Here is a 24,209-nt window from a genome sequence, read left to right on the forward strand (position 1 = left end):
ACACTGGACACAGAATGAGAGGGGACCTCCTGGGTCATCGAGACCAGTCCTGACATCCCAGGCCAGCCCTCACGTAAATCCTCTCCATAAACTTATCCAGCTCCATCATCACAGGCACCCCTCCTGGTGCATGGGGACAATACGCGCTGGTCCGCTTCCCAGAGGTATTCTGAGGATGCATTACGTACGGTGAGGGGGAGGAGAGTGCTAAAGCAGTGTTATGCATCGTTATTACATCAAGGAAAGCCAACAGCACTGCCCCCTCGACGGTGTCTTTTGTGGCGCTTTGCCCAAGGGTTGGGGGGTTAACTCCGGTGTCCTGGCCCAGTGCCAGCCTGGGTCATCACATTCCCACCTGTCAAGTGGTGTTGCTGTGCGTGGTTAAAGAGCTGTCGTACTGCACCCCAGAGGTGGCTGCATTTCGTCGATGCATGAAATGAGGCCTGCGTCTGTCAATAGGCGAAGTCTGTAAGGTGCTGGAGGGGGGATGGGGAGGATCCCCGAGGGTGCGAGGTGCTATATGAAGTAACTCATTACTAAAAATGGATAGTTCTGAGTCAATACGATGAAAGCAAAGCGCAGGCCCCACATCGGGCCCACTCCATCCCTGGGGTAAGCCCACCCAGGCCCGTCAGCCTGGCCCCTGGGCAGCTGCCCCAGAACATGGCGCTCAGCGAACAGGCAGTCACACGCCAGGCTAACAAGGTTTACACTGCAATCCAGCCTGTGTTAACAGGCACTTGAGGTGACAGAGCAGGAGAGTGAAGTGGCTCAGCGGAGGCGAGAGCGCAGAGACCCCGCTCCCCCCCCAGCCCGCGCGGCCGTAAATCCAAAGGTGGAAATCGCTGCCTTGCTGACAGGAACCTTCTGAGATTTCCCTTCTCTGCAACCCCAACATCTGTCAGACCAGCTGCCCCCGTGCCCCAGCCCCGATCCCAGCAGCTCCTCCAGCCAGGGCGACCCTGGGGTTGGAAGCGCCCAGGCACGGATGCTGGGCAGAGCCTGTTCTGCCCAGGGACAGGCAGAGAAGGGGACAGACCTGACCCAAGGCGCCTCTCGGGTGATCCCCATTAGCTACTGGCAGCTTCCTGGCCAACCACCCAACCGGAATCTGTGACTTTAAAGACAATCCCCCCCGCACCCTGCACAAACGCTGGCTTGTTATTGTAGGGTTGCTGGGCGGCTCGCTGGTTTGTTAGGTTGTTATCTCCCGCGCACTAGGCTGGCAACCCCGATCTGTCGTTGTGGGGCCGCTCCTGAGCTCTGGACTGGGGGCAGACCCAGCCACGTGGGTTGTTTTTTTTAAAGGAAAACAGACCCACAAAGGGCAGTAAAGCGGGTGTGGCCTCTCCAAACTGGTGTGAGAAAGACAAAGGGGAGGGGAGGTCTCGGGGCCCCCCTGTCCAGACTCTGCTGGCAATGGACTGGAGAAGCACGAAGTGCATAGCCCCGGAAATGGGTCTCTGAGGTTCGGTGCGCCCCAGAGATCTGCTCTGGGAATGATTTGGGGGCAGGGCTCTGGCCTGCGCTCTGCAGGGGGTCAGAGGAGAGGATCACAGTGCTGCCTTCCGGCCCTGGAATCTAGGACTCTGTTCTTTGCTGCGGGCTGGGATCTACTTGTACCAACAGAGCTGGGGGGAGCCAGAGCCCGGGGCTGGCAGAGCAGGGGCTGCAGGCTGAGACTGAGGGGCACCAGCAGAGCCGTGGGGCAGGGAGGGGTAGAGCCCAGGGCTGGCAGCGCAGGGGGCTGCAGGCTGGGATCTAGGGGCACCAGCAGAGCTGGGGAAGGGGGAGGGGACTCCAGGACTGGGATTGCATAAGGGCTGCTGGTTTGGATGGGAGGGCCCCGGCAGCGTACGGCGCGTTTCCTTCCTCCCCACACCCCAGGAGGCGGCTGTGCGCCCTGCAGTTGTCCCATGCAGCACCAGGGACGGAGGGCAGGTGCTTTCCCTGGACTTGCACCCCTGCTACCACCCAGCACACGCTGCTCCGGGGAAACGGGCCCCTGGCCCCAGGCCCCCCCCCCGCAGCATTGCCAGCTTTGCGGCTCTACCTTTCGGCTACTGGGAGCCGCTTTCTGGTTACTACTGGGGCCGAGGGCTCCCATCTGCACAGGCGGGCCCCCCCCGGCTGCTGGGCAAGGTAAGGGGGGGCCAGGCAGCTCTGCCGCTTCCTAGAGGAATTGCTCCAGACGGCCTGACTTTGCCTGGCTCCATCCTGCCCCCAGATCTCGGGGGGATTTCCCATCTGACGCGAGAGGCCCTGTGGCTTGTGGCAGCTGCCCTCTCTGAGCCTGTGCACAGACAGGAGGGGGCTGGTTGCTTTCCAAGGCCCTTGTTTTGCCATCAAGCGAAAAAGGGCGAAGAGGGAAAAGCCCAGCTCACCTCGGCAAGGCAGTTGGCTGGCCCGGGGGCACTCAGATGGGAGAGATGCACAAGAACGGACCAAGAGAAGCAATGACATCCCTGGCTGTCTCCCCAGGTTTTTGCTGGTTTTTCCTTTACGACACGCTGAGAGTAAGGGGCGACAGGAGGGTTTTCCCAGGCGGGCGTGTTAGAAAATGCAAACACACCCGGGAGGTTGGAGTCAGGGGACAGAGGCTGACTCCAGTTCTCCGTCCGAGCAGGGATGGATGGCTCAGCTGCATCCTGGCTGCATCCAGGGAGGGTGGCAGGTGACTGACCATGCAACACACACAGCATTGCAAGATCCACAGCCAGGAGCTGCCCCAGCTGATTGGATTTATCCCTCCCTAGAAATCATCCTCGCACACGTTACAGATCTGCAGCGGGTGCAGAGAAGAGCCACAGAAACGATTCCAGGGCTGGAGGAAATGTCTTAGCAGGGAGAATGAAGGCGCGTCATCGGTTTAGCTCATCAGTGAGAAGAGTGAGAGGTGACTTGGTCACCGGGTGTGGGAACCTGCTTGGGGAGAAAATCCCAGCTGCTAAGGGGCTCTTCCGTCTAGTGGAGAAAGGTAGAACAAGAGCCAATGGCCGGAAGCTGAAGCCAGACAAACCCAAGCTAAAAATGCAGCCCAGATCTCGAAAAGGGAGGGTGATTGGCCTCTGGAAAAAAACACCCAAGGGGCATGGTGGAGTCTCCGTCTCTTGTTTTCTTCCTGGCTGCCTTTCTGGAGGAGATGCTTTGTTCCTGGGCTCAACGCAGGGGTAACTGGGTGACATTCTCCGCCCTGTGTCACCCAGGAGATCAGACTAGGGGGGCTGATGCTCCCGGCGGGTCTCACACGCCATCTAGCTATAAAACCACAGTGTGGAATTTCCTTCATGCTGTTTGATCCGTTGCCACGCCGAACCTTTGGATACACGCACGCACAGGCCGCTAGCGGCTGAGAGGAAATCCAGTTACTGCCGTTAAAGCTGTGACACTCTGGGCCCCGTTGCGGTGGGTTTTATGACTGGGGTCCTCACGCCGCCTTTCCCATGGCCCCAAGGACCTGCCCAGCCCAGCCTGCTGTTTCTATATGGGAATTTGCCTTTCATTATTAAACCAATTACTGGATTAGCCCAGGCCCTGCCCAAGAGAAGGTGAAGGGGGGCGTCAGGAAATTCTCCCCTGCCCCCGGCACAAAAAACTCCCGTGACATCCAATGACCTGGCAGCAGCTGGAGGGAAAGGCCAAGGGGACGGTGCAGGAAGAGGCCCAGCTTTTCAGGATGGCAACTGCCCCAGTTTGGGTCTCCCCCTGCCCACAGGCCGAGCGTGGCTGCTCCCTGGACCAAGGTCTTGCTGGGCCAGGGGCTTGCTTCGACCTGGCTCCCCCACAACAAAGTTCCACCTCGCATTGGTCTCCGAACCTTTTCAACAGCCACCTCCAAACCCAGGAGCTCTCGACTCCCAACGCACAGCCCGTTCCCACGGCCCAGACACCAGCTGCAAACTCCTCTCTCCTCTGCCACTTTCCCCATCCCACCAGTGGGTGCCCCCACCCGGCCTAGACTCCCAGATGCTCCTGCCTGCTGCATTCATGGCGCACACGCAGAGAAATTAAATCAGAAGTCTCACATCCTCTTGCTGGAAGGCTGCAGCCCAGCATGACTTTCTTTCTTGGAATCCAGAATCCTAACACAAAACCAAACCAGAGAGAGAGAAAACAGGCTGCTCCCTTGGGCCGAGCGGCACAACTCACCCCATTTTGTTCTAGGGTGGTTCTTTCCAGCCTGACTCTGGTCACAGGCTTCCCTCCAGAGCCCCCCAAGCAAGATGAGGAAACCCTCCCGCCCCCTCCCACACACACACTCAAAGTGATACCCTGCAGTTCCAACACAGTCTTCAGCATCCCAAGCTGAACAATCGGAGCTACCGGCTCCAAGCACACGTCTTCCGCACAGGGGCCAGGGGTCAAGGCTGCAAACCCGCCCCTGCCCGCGCATTCTGGTCGGGCTGGGAGGGGCGGATGTTTATTGCCCCAATGATTAATTGCCCTGATCAAGCAAAGGACCAGATGTTGGGGGAGGGGGAAGGAGAAAAGAAGCCAACAAGGGGGCTGCACGGGTACCAGAAAGACCCAGAGCGCCCCACCAACAGCCTCCACTTCTCAGGCCAGCATTCGATAGCAGGTTTGCAGCTGGGCTGAAGGGTGCGGGGCCCGGGCTGTGTCTGCAGCCCACGGCACTGCCGCGAGACGGCCTCCCACCCCCTCGACGCACGTGTGGGGCAGCGGACCCAGCGACGGCCCTCCAGACGGGTCTTTGGAAGACGCAGGTGGGCCCCCAAGGGTGGTCAGACAGCACCAACATGCAGGCAGCGCTGGCCCAGGACCAGCGTCCGCTGGCACTCAGCCACACGGCTCCTAACACCAACCTGGCCCATCAAGCCACTAGTCAGCTGCCTCCTCTGAGCCATCCCCAAAGGCCGGGGGCGGAGCGGGGGGGCTCTGTTTTATCTGCCAGTTGCTTTGTTTTCTGCTCCCTCGTCCCCTCCAGGTAACGAACCCGCCTCACAACCAGGACCGGCAATTTCCACTCCCGTGGGACACTCTCAGCCAAGCAGCTCCGTGCGCTTCCGGCTCGCTAGCCCCATCTGACAGATGGGGAAACTGAGGCACCCAGTCCTGGTGGGATTTCAGCCCAGCCCTCCACTGCTTCCAGTCGGGAGCTCAGATCCAGCCCCCCCCCGTCCCCGAAGTCACCCCATCACTCCATCAGATGCGCTACTTCCCTGCTCACCGGAGGCGGTCTCATCCCAATCTCCGCTGCTGGCTCCCCTGGGAAATCTCCGCCACGCCGTCCCCTCGCGCTCCCTTTGTGAGTAACCCAGGCAGAGAACTCATTTCAGAAACTTCTCCCCGGCGCCTAGCCCTCATGTCGGGAAATTGCTTCCCCCGGCTCCCGCGCCCTCCCCTCGCCCCGTGAGCCAGCGCTTGTCCTAACCTTCGCTTCCCCCATCCCCGCCCCACCTCCCTCCCGCCGCTGATCTTCGCTTCACACCCTTGATTGCTTTTTACACGCGTGCTGTCCCCCACCCCCCCATGCTGCTCTTCGGCTCTCTGCATGTATTTGCTGCCCAGCAGCACAGAGGCAGGATTTTATCTGCAGCAGGAGGGACTCACGGCAGACCCAAGCTGGGCTGCGCAGGGAAGGGCACGGCCCGCTGTGGGCCTGCATGACCTCAACACCTCAGGGTGGCAGTAGGGGGCGCTGTGCTGCAGGGGGGTAGGTGGGGGCTCTGCGGCGGGACAAAAGGGGCAGTTGGTGGGTGGCAGCCGCTCCTGAAACCCACTCGGAGGCATCATTGATGCTGAGTCCCATCCCTGAGTTGTGCTCTGCTGCACAAGTGGACATGAGATCCACCCCCCCCACACACACAGCTGTGCACACACACACATACACTTGCACACACATGCATGCACACACACATGCACTTGCACACGCAGCTATGCACACACACATGCACTTGCACACACATGCACTTGCACACACATGCACTTGCACACGCAGCTATACACACACATGCACTTCCACACGCATGCACTTGCACACAGACTCACACGTGCACCCAGCCCCACCCCCCAGAAACACACATGCGTACACCCCCCCCAAGACACACAGGCACACTCACTCGCACACCCACCCACACAAACACACATGCCTCCCCCATGGGGCAGGGCTCTGTTTGTTTACCGGAGCCGGGCTGATCGCCTGCCGACAGCAGGCACATTCTTGGCCGTACACCAGACAACGCGGCACAAAGCGGCTGGGCGTAGGAGCTGCCATTAAACGCTGCTTGGCGGCCCCCGGGGCTGGCCCGGACAGTGGATTAATGCATTGACCTTTCACTCCCCAGACCTGATCTCTGCTCCTAGCCTCAGACCTTGGCGGCCCTTCCCCCTCGGCCCCGAGAGCCATCCTCCATGGCAGGTGGCCCCCAGCCCGCTTCCTCCTCCCCGGAGGGGAACATCCCTGCCAGCAGGGCTGGCAATGAGATTTTCCACCTTAGATTGAGAAATCTCCTGGCAACATGGGAGGAAACAACACTGACCCGCCCGCCCCCAACCCCCTCTCCCAGAGCTGGAATGCAACCAGAGACCCGTTAATTATGCACCAAGAAGCCTCCAGTTGTTGGCTGATGCACCTGGATTGAAGGTGCAATATAGGAGGGGGGAGGGGGGGCTCTAGGGTCAGCCACACCCGAAACTCTTGGCATTCAAAGCACCAGCATTCGCCCTGACCTGCCCTAGAAGGGTCTCCCTTTCCCGGCTATTCTTTATAAAGGCGGCTACAGGGACGAAGCTGGTGCAGGTTAAAAAACTAACCTGGCTTAGAGGGAAAGTGAAGCCAGCTATACAAAATAAAACATATATATGACGAATGGACAAAATGGACAAAGCTGACAGCAATGAATATAAATTAGAAACTAACAACTGTAAAAAGTTGATAAGGGAAGCCAAGGGACACAAGGAGAAAAGTACGGCCACCAGAGTTAAGGACAGTAAGAAGGAGTTTTTAAAATTGCAACAGACACAGAAAGGAAATCCTGACAATGATACTGGTCCAGTAGCTTGGGTGAAATGGCAGAATTGCCAATAATAACGCAGAAAAGGCAGAAGTGTCCAATACATTTTTCTGTTCTGTTTGAGAAAAAGACAGAGGATGTAGTCATATCATATGATGATGAAACACTCTCCACTCTAATGGTAACAAAGGAGCATGTTAATCAACAGCTACTAACGTTACAATTTTGATTTTCAAATCAGCAGGCTCAGAAAACTTGCATCCAAGAGTTTGAAAAGAGCTGGCTGAGGAGCTTGCTGGACCATTAATGTTGAATAAATCTGAGAACACTGGGGAAATTTCAGAGGACTAGAAGAAAACTAATGTTGTGCCAATATATAAAAAGGGCAAAGAGGATGACTTGAGAATTATAGGTCTGTCAGCCTGACATCAATCCTGGGCAAGATAATGGAGTGGCTGATACGGGACTTGATTAATAAAAAATTAAAGAAGGGGAATATCGTTAATGCCAATCAACCTGGGTAAATGGAAAATAGATCCTGTCAAACTAACTTGATATTATTTTTTGTATGAAATTACAAATTTGGTTGATCAACCTGAGAGTGCTGATTTAACATACTAAGACTTCTATAAGGCGTTTGACTTGGTACCACACAATATTTTTACTATGACACTAGACTGATACAAAATTAACACGGCACACAAAAAACGGATTAGAAATGAGCTAGCTAACTGGCATGTCTCAAAATGTAACTGTAAATGGAGAATCACCATCGAGCGGGCGTGTTTCTAGCCAGGTCCCGCAGGAATCGGCTCTTGGCCCTACGCTATTTAACATTTTTAACAATGGCCTGGAAGAAAACATAAAATCATCACTGATCACGTTTGCAGAGGACACAAAAATTGGGGGAGTGGTAAATAACGAAGAAGGCAGGTCCTTAACACACAGCAATCCGGATGGCTGGGTAAGCGAACAATAAGCGTTTCGACGTAGCCAAATGTAAGGTCATACAACTAGGAACAAGCAACCAGGCCATACTTACAGGCTGGGGGACTCTCTCCTGGGAAGCGGTGACTCTGAAAAAGACCAGGAGGTCATGATGGAGAATCAGATGGAGGTAGCTTACTACCAGTGTGACGCTGTAGTTAAAAGAGTTAACGTGAGCCTGGGATGCATAAATAGGGGAGCTCAGTCTGGTTAGCTTGACAAAGGGAAGGTTAAAAGGTGACTTGGTCCCAGTCTGTAAGTACCTACGTGGGGAACAGCAGCTGGGTGACAGAGGGCTCTCCAGTCTAGCAAACATAAGACAACCCAATGGCTGGAAACTGAACCTAGACAAATTCAGACTAGAAATACGGCACACGTTTTCCACAGTGAGGGTCATTCACCCCTGGAACCACTCACCAAGGGTGGTGGTGGATTCTCCATCGCCGGCAATTTTTAAATCAAGCGTGGCGGCGTTTCTAAAGGATGGGCTGCAGTTCAGCCCCAGCGACCGCCCTGGAAGCAGGAATTAATTCAGGACCATCCTCCGGCCTGCGCTGTACGGGGTGTGTGTGTGTCAGATCAGAACATTACTACACTGGCGTGCAGTCTGTGGATGCAAGACACACAGCAGGCCCTGCACGCCCGACCAGCTGTGGTCTGTCCAGCTGGCAGCCTGAGGGACGACTCTCTCCGGTTCCCATGGAGGCTGCCGGTGTGACCTCCCACACCCTGTACGTACATCTCTGCCCTGCCAGGTCTGTATCTGTTCCATATATCCTTGGGAGACGCTAAGGTACTGTCTGTCTTAGGCCCATCACCGTAGCACCTGAGCCCTGCCCGGTTATTACTGTATTTCTTCTCCCAATGCCCCTGTGAGGCAGGGCGGTGCTACGGACCCCCTTGTACAGATGGGCAGCAGCTGCCTGGAGCAGCTAAGGGACTTTCCCGAGACTACACAGGAAGTCTGTGGCAGAGTGGGAAACTGAACCCAGCTCTTCTGCTGATACACTCGCCACTGTGCCATCCTTCCTCTGCAGACACGAAATGGACACGGGACACGCGCGTACCGAGAGAGATGGACACGCAGCCTGAGCCCTGCCCATCTGTGCCAGCCCCTATGTGGTGCGATAGTCCCAGCTGGTTCTGGGAAGAGCCCAACGGGCCAATGCACGGAGGAGCCTTGACAGCCTGGGCTCCCGGCCCCTAGATCCTGTCCCCAGCCCCTCAGTGGGCTCATGCTGTACAGATGGTGGAAATTAGGGAGGTCGCCCCCGGCGCCGAACACCGACAACTGGGCCCAAGGACAGCAGCCCCCCACCTCCAACTCACCCAGCTCTGAGTGGAAGCAGCCACCCCGTCTGGGCCTGGGAAGGGGCTTATGCCCGCAAGCTCTGCTGCTCCCCCGCCCCCGCCCGCCCTCCAAGCCCCAGGTGGTTTTCTGCTTCCAGCATGGCTTTTCTCCCCTGCACACTGCTTCGCCTGGGCCCTCCGCTGCAGTTCTCCTGGCCTCCCCAGTGCCGCGACGTCCATGGCAGGGTGTATTCCCAGGGGTTGGGGCGCAGGCCCAAGGGTCTGCGAGCGCAAAGGGGCAGGGGCCACGGTCCGTGGCTGTGCAGGCCTTCAAGGGGCGAGGGCGCGTAACCGGGGAGCAGGCAGGTGATTGGGGAGCTTCTCCCAGAGGGTCCCTTCTGGGTCTGGAGGTGGCGGCTGCTGGGTGGAATGCGAAGACCACACACTCTGCCGAGGCGAGAGCTGCCGCGCTAAATCCAGGACAAGGATTGCAGGGCAGCCAGAACTCCTCTGTGCTCTGTCTGAACACGTCTGCCACAAAGCAGGGTCTTAACTGGGGGGGAGGGGGCATGGTCAGGCGGGGGGAGGGGATTGCTGTCTGATGTCCCTTCCTCCTGCCCACAAAAACCAAAACCACTCAATTATAAAGCCCTAGCAAGCAGCGGCATCTCCCTACGAAGCAAATTACAGGGCAATCCAGGTGCTTTCATCCCCTCCGCCCTCTCCCCTGCCTTTCTGTCTTTCATGGCCTCTCCATCTTCCCCACCTGGGCTGGGCTACTGCCGCTCACATCCTAGCACTGTGCCGGGATCCCGCTGCCTTTGGGGACCGCAAGAATAAAATCCAAAGCTGCTCCCTTGCCAACCCGGTTCTCAGCTCTTTCCTCCCACCAGCAGCTTTTTCCAAAAGTCTCTTCTGCTCGAAACGCCGTGCGGCTGATCTGTGTGCAGAATGGCCTCTTCTTGTGAAACTGGAGGCCAGCTGGACTCTGTGGGAAAGCTCTCCATGCCCTTTTGTAATGTCAGTCGTGACAACAACTTCCCCTTCGATTCAAGCGCAGGGTTGAGGAGCTGATGGTTATTCCTAACCAGGGCAGATGTTTTCTACATTCCGGGCTTATGATGGTTCGATTTTTCCATGGCCCCTGTAAACTTCAAAGATCCAGTGGCCATTGGAAGCCCCCAGGCATGAGACAGTCAGTCCCGGAGGCCAGCCCACATCGGTTCAAGATTACCGGCTCCAGTGCAGAGTTTGGAAACTTTGTCAGCCAAATTCTGGGCATCCCAGGTGGTGATGGACTCTACACCTGTGGCTTATCTGAGTGGAACGCTACCCTGGTTTTTGTGTTATTGAATAACGGGAGCTGTCTCTGCAGCACGGCTAGAATTTGAGCAAAATACAATCCCTCTATTAGAAGGCAGATAAAACCCTGGTTTCCTGTCTCCTTGTATTTTTAAAATATTTTCTAAAGCTAAGGAAATTCTCAGGCCAAAACCGTTGTTCGGAGACTGAACATGGATCGCAACGACATGAAAAGCACATTGTGGTTACTCCAAAGAAGAAGGGTTGGAAATTCAAAGCAAAGGCAACAGTTAAAAAAAAAAATTCCCAAATCATAAAATTCAGATAACGAACTTTTAAACAACCTTAACTCTGACTCAGTTTTCTACAGTGATCCTCTAACTATCCACCAGCAATCCCGGGTCGGCTCAGCCAGCACACATCCAGGCCATAATGAGTCATCACTTCCAAGATGGACCACCCTCGACTCAAACTGTAAATAAAGCTACAAAGAACCAGAGCGCTAGGGATTATCTCAGTACTAGAGAGCCGGGATTTTGGCTCCAGTTCATGGAGGTGAACCAACTCTTCCACAGACCCTCTTCCTGTTCAACTACCCGCAAACAGCAAAAACCCCAACGCTTCATCCCTGAACCTGCCATAGGCAGCCCGGAAACAATGATCTCAGAGCCAACGTCGCACTACGAGTCGCCGAGTCCAATGTATATTCTCTCTCTCTCTCTCTCTCTCTCACACACACACACACACACACACACACACACACACACACACACACACAGCTCATGTGTGGTATTGCTTACCATCTGATGCAGAGACTGCACAATCAGACACATGGGTGATGACCAGGAACAGGCCGGAGGCGGTTTGTGGAACTTTCATGAATTTCTTCATTTCAGGCCTTTTCTTTTATTTTCTTTTATTTATTTTTAAATAATCATGATATTCTGATAACGATGTTTTAATTCGGTTGCTATCACCAATATGAACTGGATCTTACCTAAGCTTGTCTGGGATTGTTTGTAAAGGGTTGTGAGAGCCTCAAATGAATTTTGCAACAGCAAACATTGCCATGCATTTCAAATAGTGGCCTGCTATAAAATGACCTTTATATACAGCTTGTGCACACCACTATACCCATTATAACATTGCCTCGATAAGAGAGTAACCCTATTTCAGAGGGGATAAAGCAGAGAGACTGTGAAAAGGACAGAACACAAACAAAATAAGTGGCATAATCAAAGTAAATGACTCATGCTATAGCTGCAGCAATAAATCTTTACAGCATCACCCACCACCTGTGGGGAAGCATGGCCTAGTGGTTAACACATTGAATGGCGCGTCAGATCTGGGGCCTAGGCCCACTTCTGCCATTGATTCACTGAATGGCCGGTCCGAGGGCAAGTCAGAGCAACACCATAAATGTGAAAAGCATGTACGTTTCTTTACCTACATCACAAACAGTGCCTTAGATTATAACACGTGCAAGAATTTTTGTTGTGTATAGGAATTGAGTAGTATCCCTTTAAATAGTTTGAGAGACCTCTGGTGGCGCTCACTGCGTTCTTGGTTCCAGAACCCACCACCATATAGAGGAAGCTAGGCCCCGCATACTGTACACGGTGGCTCCTTCACAGCATGTTTGCTGTGTCAAGAGTGAAAGACACAACCCCTTTGGAAATCCAGCACCCTGGCCTTCCGTTCCCTGTTTGCCTTTCTCTCAGCTCAGAGAGTGACATCAGCGTGTCAGTTTCACGTCTGTTTACAGTCAGTTTCCCTTTCTGGTTCCCAGGGTTGCAATGTTCAGGTATCAGACCCCAGAGGGGAATGCTGATTTCCTTAGAAAGGCAGTGTTTTCATTCACTGGGGGTGGGGGTTTTTTTGGGTTTTTTTTTTAATGTGTGGAGACATTTCTGTTGGTCTCTGCTTTTAAAAAACTGCAAATCAAATGTCAATGTGGGGGCAAATGTAAGTTGACAGAGTCCCCTTTAACTTCCCTGTGGCTGCCGTTTCCACATCACTTACCCTTCTCACAGAGGGGGTCGTTGGAAAGGCCTGTGGATGGGCAGGGTTATGAAAGTGCAACGTGCTGTTATTATCCAAAGTGTGGAGACAACCAGGAAGAGGGATAAGAGCCAGTGGCCTGTAAAACCATACACAAGAAGGGTTCAGCTAACAACTCCACCACCGTTAAAGACAGAAGAGAAGCCCAAGCAGTTTCTGGTGCCATTAGTGCCTCGAGATACAAGTTGAACCACCTCGTCCAGTTTCCCTGCGTTAGAGGAAATCACAGGGTTTTGAAAAGAAAAAGCTCCATCCAACCTGAGCCCTCCTGCATTGCATGTTTATTTGGGCAATTGGTGTCTCTACCCAACAGAAAGGCAGCCACGAAATCCAGGGGGGAAGGCTCCTTAGCGGGTTTTTACTTTCTGATTTCAAGACCCCTCTCTGCACAGCTCATTGCTGGGTGCTGGGCATGCGACATCAGAGGCCGCTTAGCCAGTCGCCATGCAGCAATCCTATAGGCTATTCAAAGGCTGCGGATTCTCCCCATGCTTCCCCATGTCATGGTTCCCAGACATGACATTCACAAGAGGGAGGTGGCAAAATTTGCAGATGATACAAAACGACTCAAGATAGTGAAGTCCAAACAGGCTGTGAGGAGTTACAAAGGGATCTCACCAAACGGGGTGACTGGGCAACAAAATGGCAGATGAAATGTAATGTAGATAAATGCAAAGTACTGCACATTGGAAAACATAACCCCAATATACATACAAAATGATGAGAACTAAATCAGCTGTGACCACTCAAGAAGGAGATCTTCGAGTCATCGTGGATAGCGCTCTGAAAACATCCACTTCATGTGAAGCGGCAGTCAAAAATGCTAACAGACTGTTAGGAACCATTAGGAAAGAGATAGATAATAAGACAGTACATATCATAATGCCACTATAGAAATCCTTGTTACACCCACACCTTGAATACTGCAGGCAGTTCTGGTTGCCCCATCTCAAAAAAGATATATCACAATTGGAAAAGGTACAGAAAAGGGCAACAAAAATGATTAGAGGTATAGAACAGCTTCTATATGAAGAGAGATTAATAAGACTGGGACTTTTCTGCTTGGAAAAGAGACAACTATGATATGATATGATATGATATATGATAGAGGTCTATAAAATCATGACTGGTATGGAGAAAGTAAATAAGGAAGTGTTATGTACTCATCATAACACAAGAACTAACGTTCACCAAATGAAATTAATAGGCAGCAGGTTTAAAACGAACAAAAGGAAGTATTTCTTCACACAACGCACAGTCAACCTGTGGAACTCCTTGCCAGAGGATGTTGTGAAGGCCAAGAATATAACAGGGTTCAATAAAGAACTAGACAGGTTCATGGAGGATAGGTCCATCAATGGCTATTAGCCAGGATGGGCAGGGATGCAAAACCATGCTCTGAAGTGTCCCTAGCTTCTGTTTGCCAGAAGCTGGGGATGGGTGACAAGAGATGGATCACTTGACAATTGCCTGTTCTGTTCATTCCCTCCGAAGCACCTGGCATTGGCTGCTGTCGGAAGACAAGATACGAGGCTAGAAGGACCAATGGTCTGACACAATATGGCTGTTCTTATGTACTTGCAATCCATATGTAATCAGATCAATTTGAAACCTGGTGTCAGTTCCTGGGACGGGGTAGAATTCGCAGTGCAAATGAGCTAATTTCATCTCGGAGTTCCAAAGATAGAGTCCTCCATCTCCAAGAGATTTTTTACAAGTCTCTCTATTTTTGTGCACAGATAAGGAAAAAACAGAGGACAAGTCCCCCATGGCATGTCTGTAACTGGAGAGATCATGAGAACAGAGAACAGTCTGTAACTGGAGAGATCATGAGAACGGGCTCAAACCAGTGGTCCACCTAGCCCAGTAATCAGTCTCTGGACAGTGGGCCAGTACCATGATGCTTCAGAGGAAGTGAACAGAGCAGTGCAATTTTGAGGGATCCATCCCCCCTGTCATCCAGTCCCAGCTTTTGTGCAGTCAGAGGTTTAGGGACACCCAGAGCATGGGGCTGCGTCCCTGACCATCTTGGCTAATATCCATAAATGGACCTATCCTCCATGAACTTATCTCATTCTTTTTTGACCCCAGTTATACTTTTGCTCTTCACACTATCCCCTGGCAAGGAATTCCACAGGTTAACTATGCGCTGTGTGACGATCTAGTGCCTGGCCCCAAAGAACAAGCTCCAATACCTAAACTCTGAAGTTATCACGCTTCATTCCATCATCAGCACCACATCCCGAGTCCAGAAAGAGCTTTGCTATCAATAGACACAGGGAAAGCAAGAGGAAGGTTCAAGCACTGGCGCTTGAAACAACAGCCTTGAGTGTGACTACTGGAACTCAAGTAGCAATGCCTTTATGCGTTAGCCACAGTAGCCTCTTATCTTATTAAATGAAGTCAGCTGGCTCTGCAGATACTCAGCACCTCTGAAACTCAGGCCCTCACCCTCTCCAGCTGAGCGCCCAAAAATTGAGGCCCCAGGAATGAGTGGCCACTTTTGAAAACGTGGCCATCGGCAGTTTGCTCTCGATCAGACAGAAAACCAGCGGCTGAGCTGTGAGCAGAACCCAGGAGTCCTGCCCCTCCCCGACACCCCCCACACTACGGAAAGTCCAGGAAGGGGAGGTTAGATACTCTGGTGACAGAGGTTAGTTCTGATTTCCTTGTAGGATTTTTTGTTGATTTATTATATGTACAACCATCACACCTGGAAGCCCTGGTCTTCAACCAGAACCCCACTGTGCTGGGCAGCGTACAAACACAGTCTCTCCACACCAGAGTCCGGGGCAGCATGATTCATCCACGGCTACTAGCCAGCTTACCCTTTTTCCTTCCTCCCCCAGTGTCCATCCCCCTTTCTCTCTTACGTTATTAAAGTACTGGTGTTTCATGGGTGACGTTAGCCCTAACCCTGAGATCTCCCCAGCAAGGAACAGTCAGCTATTTTACCAACACTTAACAACTCTTCTGGGGGTGGGGAGGAAATAAAAGAGTGTGTGGTGCAGACGTGCGGGGACCTAGCTCAGAGAAGAAAGTTAGATCAGACTTAGGAATGCCTAGTTCTCTCCCTGCTCTGACACAGACTTCCTGTGTGACCTTAGCTCAGTCACTTATCCTCTCTGGACCCCATTGGTAGGAGGATAACAGCCCTGCGCTGCCTTGCCACACAGAGGGGTGAGGATAAATGCATTAAAGTTTGTCATACCATAGTAATAAGTCTGACAGACAGAAGGCAGGAACAGTCAAACAGGCCAGTCCAGTATCTGGTCTCAGACAGCACCCGCTACTTCAGAGGAAGGTGCACGAAACCCTGCATTAGGCAGATGTGGGACCTGCCCCCTCATGAAGGTCTCATCCTACTAACTCAAGACTGGCTTGAAGCAATGAGATTTCATATCCCTCCCAGAACTTTGAGCATTAACTAGCATAACTCCGGCTATTCTTGTTATCCATAGAAGTGCCCACTCCCTGTTGGAATCCTGTTAAGTTCTTGGCCTCAGTAGCATCTGGTGGCAGTGAGTTCCACAGGCTCATTCCACATCGTATTTCTTTTTAGCCATTTCCAATTTGCCCCCTTTTCATTTCATCGAGCATCCCCTTGCTCTTGTGTGAGACAGGGAGGATGGGCGCTCCCAGTCTCCCTTTCACAGGCCAGACAGTATTTCATGGACATTCATCCTGTCCCCACTTATTCAGCTCCTTTCTAAGTTAACAATCCCAATCTGTTCAACCTCTCTTCATTGCCCAGGGCCGTGATCATTCTTGCTGCTCTTCTCTGAGTCCCCTCCTGTTCTGCGCTATCCATTTGGAGATGAACTGCCCAAACGCTAATGCAACTGACAAGCTCCCTGAAAGTCTCAGCAGAGGCACCATGGGCTGCATGGGCCAGGGAACCAGCCCTTCCCTCTCAGCCCTGGTGGGTCAGGGGGCGTTGGTTTGTTTTTAAATGCTCAGCAACATTTTAATGAGTTCCTCCTTTACAGACCTGCCAAGATCTGAGTTCAGGACTCTCTACTCTACCTGCACCAATCAGTGACTTTGCATAAAGAGGAATAAGGAAGGCAGGGCAGACATCTGGCCTCTGACCTGCACACGGGAACGTGTCCTTGACACCCAAGGGAGGGAGCACATTCAATGGCACTATCTCAGTGATTCTTCTGCCCCAACACCCCAGTGGCCCTTGCACAGCGGATCTAGTACAGACCCCCTGGCCTGGGACACTTCCCCATGGCAGCAGCGGTGGCATTAGTCAGGGAACGAACCAGCTGTGTGGGGCATGAGGCACCACCCCAGTCATTTGCTGCAGCCTCCCGGTGAGGGCCACTGAATCAGGCGAGGTACAGAAGTCTAAGAAGCAATGAAGGGAGCTTCCACCAAACCTCTGAGCTGGCCTCTCTCGGGGGCATTGCTGCTGCGAGTCATGAAAGTCAAAAGGCGAGGGACCAGGAATGTCCCCACTCAGAGCCCAGCTCCTTCAGAACAGAGCCTGTTCTCCAGGACTGCAGAAGACAGGCTTGGGACAAGGCACAGGACATGCAGGCAGGCCATGCTGGTGTTGGAGCTCAGGACCATTCCTTCCGAGGAAGCACACTCAAGACCTCCACAGCACGGAGCCGACCAGGGGATTTTCGCTCCTGGATGAGCGCTCATCCTCAGGCAAAGAGGGTGACTCACGGTCTGCCTGACCAAGGCCCTTGAGGGAAAGGGAACAGGAGTGAGAGATGCCAAGAGGCCTTTCTCTCCCATGCCCACAGGAGAAAAAGGGCCCCTTGATAAACTAAGAAAGTGGGAGAGCACATTCTGGATGCTGCACGGAGTGGGTGATCCTCAGAGGATGGGACATCCTCACCAGCTGCAGCAGCATTAGGGCTCTTATCTAAGGTGATCAGATCATGAGCGTGTCTATGCATGGAGGATAGGTCCAGGGGTTGCTGTTTGCCAGAGGCTGGGAATGGCTGACGGGATGGATCACTTGCGGATCACCTGTTCTGTTCATTCCCTCTGAAGCACCTTGTATTGACCACTGTTGGCAGACAGGATACTGGGCTAGAGGGACCATCGGTCTGACCCAGTATGGCCGTTCCTATATTCTTATCTAGAAGATGGAAGACCACATTTTGGTTCTAACATGTAGCAAAAGCTAAACACACACACCCAATGCCAGAGTGTTTTCAGAACAACCGGGAAACGCTGCTGTCATTGGAGGTTCCCAAAGCACGGAATTGGTTCCAATACATGTCCAGGAACTAGCACGTGTGTTGTGGGGACAGGAGGGACACAACTGTGTCGGGTTCCATAGGGCTTCCTTCAACTAAATTCCTCCACCATCTAGCCGCAGCTTTCAAATTAACCCTCGCCTGCCTCGTTATCCTGAGGCTTTAAGCCCTGATGACCGATCGACCCAAAGCTGCAGCCACTTTTTGCATCAAACCTTCTGCTGAGAACGTGTGATTCCTGTCTCTAAAGGTGATACACCAGGGGCAGTTCCTGGAGCCAGGCTCTCCTTGTCTGGGAAAACGCACTTGCTAGATCAGATGCCAAATTTGCAGAGTGTTGTTGCTGGGCATACAAGACAGACAGGCAGATGGTTGGGTGGGTGACAAATATCCATTTCTCATCTGATTTTAAGAATCCAGAAGAAAATTTAGCAGAAAGAAAGAAAGAAAGAAAAGAAAAGAAGGATTTTATTTGCCAGCCAATCCAATTTTCTTTCTATCTGTCTAGTCAGGTATTTATTCTGTGCTCCATTTAAACCAAGACCCCGTTTTTGCACTGCATGTGTGTTTAGACGTTCCCTGAGGGGGACGTGTGCCTGAACATTGGGATCCAGGGCCGAGAGTGTTAGAAGGATGATTTCCCTGTTTCACACACATGCTCTGAATGCTTTCTCTCTGAACAGCCTTAACAAGCCCACGGAGCGGGTAGCCATGTCACCTCTCTCACACTGCCCCCTCGTAACTGGACAGTCAGCCTTTTTCTCTTCAATGGTGTGTAACGTAACCCGCAGCTACAAGCAGTTCCCTCGCCGTGCAATTCAATTCTATGCAGCACACCCACCCACTCAATTCTGTGGGCCTCTCTCTATAAATACACGCCTGGATCCTGAAATAGACCAAAGGCCGAGTGCACATGGAAATGGGGCACGGGCAGCCCATGCATACTGCCTGCTCGCATACCTTACGCATTACAGGTACATGCTGAGGTAATCTATTTCTAGTTTGGCCAGTTACTGTGCTTGAAACCCCGGAGAACGAGGTAATAATTGCGCAATTCTCAAAGAGAAAGGTCAGCGGGGGCACCATTCCCGGGGCTGTGCTAAGCCCATTCTTACTGCTTTGGCAGTGACGCTTGGATTTGTAACAATGATCTGCAGACACACCCACGCCCCTCTAGCGTGCGACTGCACCGCAGAGATCTTCCCAAACCCACCATCTCCGGTGCTCATAGACACGGCATTAAACACTTAGTGCAAAACCAACCGTCATTCCTGGAAGCCAGACTTTCTCCAGGGATCACAGCGAAAGGAAACAAGTTGGGAAATGTAATGGAATCCCTCCTTTGCAAACAGTAATTACTTTAATTTACCAGAGGTCACAGAACCCAGTTATACACCCTGATCTCCGGAGATTCCTTGTGTTCATAAAATTTCCACTGACTTCAGTATTGGGCCCCTGGTGCTCTCATTGTCCCCTCTGTCCCCCTGCCCCCCAGAACTTGGATGGGGGTACCAATGCAAAACGCATCTGAACAATGGTGAGGTTTTTATGGTCTCTCTCCCTGGACAGAGGGTTTTACTAAACTCAGTGAAAGCAGGCTGGGGTTCCGCTAATATTTCTTGGTTTGTTTTGAAGAGATCTGCTCTAGTTCCGAAGGAACGATTCCCGGCAGTTCTCTGGCCCGTGTTATGGAGGAGTCAGACTAGAGATCACAGCGGTGCCGTGTGGCCTTGGGATCTACGAACGGGTGCAGGAATAGAGCTCACACATGCGGGCACTAAAACATCAAGCCAAGGTGCTCCGGGGGCAGCAAACACATGCTGAAAACCAGGGTTCAGACAATGCCAGGAGTGAAGCGGATTCATGTCAGGGGCCGCACGATTACACACAACAAACATGAGGGGAGAGGAGGGGGGAAAAGGGAAAGACCGTTCCTCCTTATTAAAAGTTTGCCGCTTGAGCCCTGCCCTGGCCAGAGTTTTCAGCGGGCCCTGCGTGGCCGAGGGACCCGAAGAGCAGCGGGGTGATCAGCTGGCGCACCACACGACCTCATTCCACAAAAATGCAGCCAACGAAGGGCAGGAAATCAATTTGCACATCGGCGAGCTGTAAATACAATCGTTTCCATTTCCAGCACAAAGGCGGCCGGGTTCCATTCAGAAGCCTCATTGCTAACAGCTGGGCGCGTGTGTGGTATATAGAAAACCCCTCACTCACCCTTGCCCGCCCCCTTCCAGCTTTTAAGACAAAATTGAGAGACATCTCTGTTCCGCCACACACCCAGCACGGGGAAGCCAGGCTGCCCCGCTTGCCCTGCCATTGCACCGTTCAGTTGCTTAATGAACTCCTTTCTATAAACACTCCAGTTGCTGCCTCTCTGCTCGTTGAAAGGTCTGGGCTACTTGGCTATAAATGCGTCAGTCACTCTCAACACGCTGCAGAGAACTCGTGGCCAGGAGTGAATATGAAAAGCCAAGTACAGCAGGCACTGCTATCCCCCCCCGGCTGTCAGCTGCCATCCGCAGGGGTCTGTCAAGCGACCACACTACCTTATCTGCCCCCTCCATCTCCTTATCTGCCTCGGCACCTCAAACACAGACCTCTGCTCCTGTCTCTTCCAGATAAATAAGATCAGTCCATGGCAGCTCCAGCCCTGACTCCATTTCCTGCATCCAAAGGGTGCATTTCCTCAGGGTTTTCTGCAGGTGAACAGCAAAAGTGTTGGGGAAAATCAGCTTCCAGGGAAGAGGGGAAATTCTTTTTTTTGCCAGCGACCTAACTTTAGAGCAGGAGCAGGCCTCAACATTGCCCGCATCTCTCCCCACACGCAGGCCCCGATTCTCAGGTACCGCCGCCGGCACTCAGGTACGTAACCCTCCCTCCTGTAATTAGCCCCCTCTGAAATCAACAGCAAGTTGGATCATCCGCAGGAGTAAGCGCCGCGGACTCAGGAGACTGCCACCAATTGGACAACTTGCCTGACCAAGAATCTCTCGGCAGGGTTGCAGGTTTGGCCCTGGGTGCAGGGCAAGTCAAGGGTAACGTCACAGCCACTTAGAACATCCAGTTACAGAAATGCCCTTTTATAAACAGTCCCCTATATTCCTCCAGAAGTTAATGACAGGAGAGCGGGTACTGCATTAACCAGCGTTCACGCCACTGCTGAACTATCCAGTTCTTGAGAACAATAGGGGTAGGGACAATGAACAGGACCTTCCTACCCTAAATCAAGAGAGGGGTTGCAGTTTTACTGGCGTGATAAAGAGACGGAAGTTTGGGGCTGGAGATATTTGAGAGCAGGGCTCCGACTCTGCAAAGACTCATTCTGGTGAGAAAGGGCTGCCTGGGCAAGGAGCGAGTGTATGGGGAGGAAGCCCTGCACTTTCTAACACAGTAGGAATTTGGTCAGCGTTTCCGGGGTTGGAAGCATCACACAGAGGTCTCCAAAGGGCAAGGTAAAAAAACCTGTTGTAAGACGTTTAGTAAACCATCATCATACAAACCACAGCAACATACCCAGAGGAACGGGGAAATGCATGCCCTGATGGGGAAGTCCCTGCATATTTAGAGGTAGGAAGCAGATGGTTTAGGCAGTGTACTAGGCTGGATTCGCCTTCCACTGCCAAACAAGTGGCTGAATTTCCCAGTCCCACCCTCTCCGTTCAAGCCAGTCTGAGGAAGCTGTCCAAGCCATGCCTGCCCTCCCCAGATGAGAAAGGGCCCTGTGTATGCCATGTCAGAGAGTGAAGCAAAACTTCTCCAGGGCAGAGAGGCTTGTGCAATGGCAGCTGGCTGGCTGGGGCAGGGGAGCACAAGATAGGGGGGCAAACAGCAGGGCAGTATTAAATAGGGGTGCAGGGAGCAGGAAATGGGGGGGGGTGGAAGGTAAAGGAAGCGGTGGCTTACGCTGGAGAAGCTGTGTTAATAGTGGGGCAGGCTGGAAGGGGGCAGGGCAGGAGTGATTGCGGGGGCAGGTATTGGAGCTGAGGATCTATAGGAACCCGGGGGGTGGGATGGAGGTTGGAAGTGGATATTCGGGGCGATGGGGTGGCCTTGACTCGACGGAGAGTGGGCATGGGGGAGGATATTAGGGCAGATATTGGGGGAGTTACTGGGGAGAGGTGGAGGATCCTGCTGTTGATACTGGGACAGTTATTAGGGTGGATCTGGGGAGACAGGAGCAGTCGGGAGGGATAATGGGGTGGGCTGGATACGGGTTGATATTGGGGTAGGGATATTACGGCAGGGTGGAGGATACGGCCATTGATATGGGGATAATCACCGGGGTGCGGATGAGGGATATCGCAGTTACTAGGATTGTTATTGGGTTAGGGTTACTGGGGCAGACTGGGACATGCGGATCGCTATTGGGATGGGGATATTAAGGCAGGCTGGGAGATAAGGGGAGAGCTATGGGGTGGGGTTACGGAGACAGAGGGGGATGTGGGGACAGCTATGGGGCGGGGATATAGGGCAGGAATGGGATATGGAGATAGCTATAGGGTGGACATATGGGGCAGAAGGAGGATGCGGGGACAGCTATGGGGTGCGGATCCGGGGGCAGTAGGAAATGTGGGGACAGCTATGGGGTGCGGATAGGGGGGCAAGAAGGGCTATGGGGACAGCTGTGGGGCGGGGGCGCTGGGGGGGGACGGACAGCTCTCGGGTTGGGTCGGGTCTCCGGGGCCGCTGGCTCCCGGGGGAAGACGGCCCGGGGGCCGGCTCTTACCTGCTTGAACTGCTCCTCGTAGGTCCACTCGTGGGGCTGGGGCGGCGGGCGCGGCGGGGAGAGCGAGCGGGCGGGCTCCGGGCGCGGCTGCGGGGCGCCGGGGGAGCGCGGCTGCGGGTGCCGGGCCGCCCCCGCCTCTTCCTCCGGCTCGTCGTCGTCCTCCTCCTCGGGCTCCGGGGCGCCGGCGCCCGGCGGGGAGCCCCCCAGGCGGCCCCGGGGGGCCAGCCCGCAGCGCACGGCCGCCTGGTAGCGCTGCAGGGCCAGCGCCTGCTGCTGGAGGCGGCTGCCGGCCACCGAGCGCAGCTGCCCCGGGCCGGGCTCCGGCTGCCCCCGCCGCAGCTTCTCCTCCACCCGGGCCAGCCGCGCCGCCTGCTGCCGCTGCAGGTTCTCCATCACCGCCTCCAGCCGGAGCCCCCCGCCGGCCGCCGGGGCCGCCAGGCCAGCGCCGCGCCCGGGGGAGCCGCCGCCGCCCGGCACCAGCAGGGGCAGCGGCCCCGGGGAGGAGAAGACGGTCTGCTGGGGAGACACAAGCAGAGGGGAAGCGGGGCTGGGGGTGAGTGGGCCGGCGAGTGCCCGGCCGGCCGGCGAGGAGGAGGAGGAGAGGGGACGAAGAAGGGGAGAAGGGAGGCAAGGGGGTGCAGAGCGGGTAGGGGAAAGACAGAGGGCCGGGAGAAGGAGCGGAGCGCCTCGCCCCTTTGCTCCCAGCCGGACCAACGCGGGGCGCGGGGACGCTTCTTCTGGTCTAACTTTTGCCGCCGCCCGGCTCCGGCTCCGGCTCCAGCCCCGCCGCCCTCTGCCCCGGCCCTGGGAAGCGGCTTCTCGGCCCAGGCGGCAAAGCAAGGCGGAAAGTTTGCAGCCGGGAGTCAGACGAGGAGCCCGGAGCCGGGCTCTGGCGGGGAGACACCCCCCACCCCGCCCCCGAAACCATCCCAGCCAGGCGGACGGGCGAGGAGGGGGAGACAGGCGAAGTCCGGGGGTCTCCAGAGCAGAGCAGAGGGAGACAAAGCGGGAGAATTTAAACGGGGAGGAGAGATGGGGGTACGGGGGGTCCCCACAAGCCCACCCCCCGGCTCTAGGGCGGGGAGAATCCCCCGTCCGGTCCGGACAGATCCACACCCGCTTGCAATCCACGTGCACCCCTTGGTACAGTCCCCGTGGCATCAGGGCTCTTTATTAAATATCATAATCAGCTGGGCAGGGGGGGGAGTTGCAGGACGTTTGGCTCGATGCAGTTTCCACCCCCTCCCCCGATCCCATTTCCACCCCCCACCAAGAAAAAAAACCCACCCCAAAACAACTGAAAGAAACCAAAGAACTGCAACCGAATCCATCCCCCCCCCGCGAGCCGACGGTCATTTTTCTGAAAAGCATTCGAAAAGGTACAGTTTTCTTTAAAAAGCAATGCTTACCAAAGCGGATTTCGTGGCTACACGGGTGTTTTCAACCATGCTTCCTTCTCGCCCACTGACCTGTGTGCAAAAGGGAGCGAGCTGGTGGGGAGGGGGGAACGGGTTTGTATAAATATATATTCAAAAAAAGAAAAATCAGAGGTGGGGCTGTGTTTTTATTCCTCTGGCGCTGGGCTGGTGCTCTGGGCCCGCTCCCGGCCTGCACAGGATTGCTCAGATTGTTACACACATTTGT

The 24,209-nt window shown here is 54.1% G+C and overlaps 1 protein-coding gene across 1 annotated transcript in view; it reads right to left on the reverse strand.

Annotated features, from left to right (window-relative positions):
- The window catches only part of ARID3C (AT-rich interaction domain 3C), a 107,982-nt gene extending 83,773 nt beyond the window's left edge, over nucleotides 1-24,209 (reverse strand). The window contains 2 exon segments of the mRNA XM_067530887.1: nucleotides 22,566-23,078; nucleotides 23,975-24,209. Of these exon segments, the coding sequence (XP_067386988.1) occupies nucleotides 22,566-23,078; nucleotides 23,975-24,013 (552 nt within the window). The 5' untranslated portion in view covers nucleotides 24,014-24,209.

Source organism: Emydura macquarii, unplaced genomic scaffold (genome assembly GCF_026122565.2).
Source record: "Emydura macquarii macquarii isolate MOO-44397 ecotype Brisbane River unplaced genomic scaffold, CSIRO-AGI_Emac_v2 contig_3114, whole genome shotgun sequence".
Classification (NCBI taxonomy): Eukaryota; Metazoa; Chordata; order Testudines; family Chelidae; genus Emydura; species Emydura macquarii.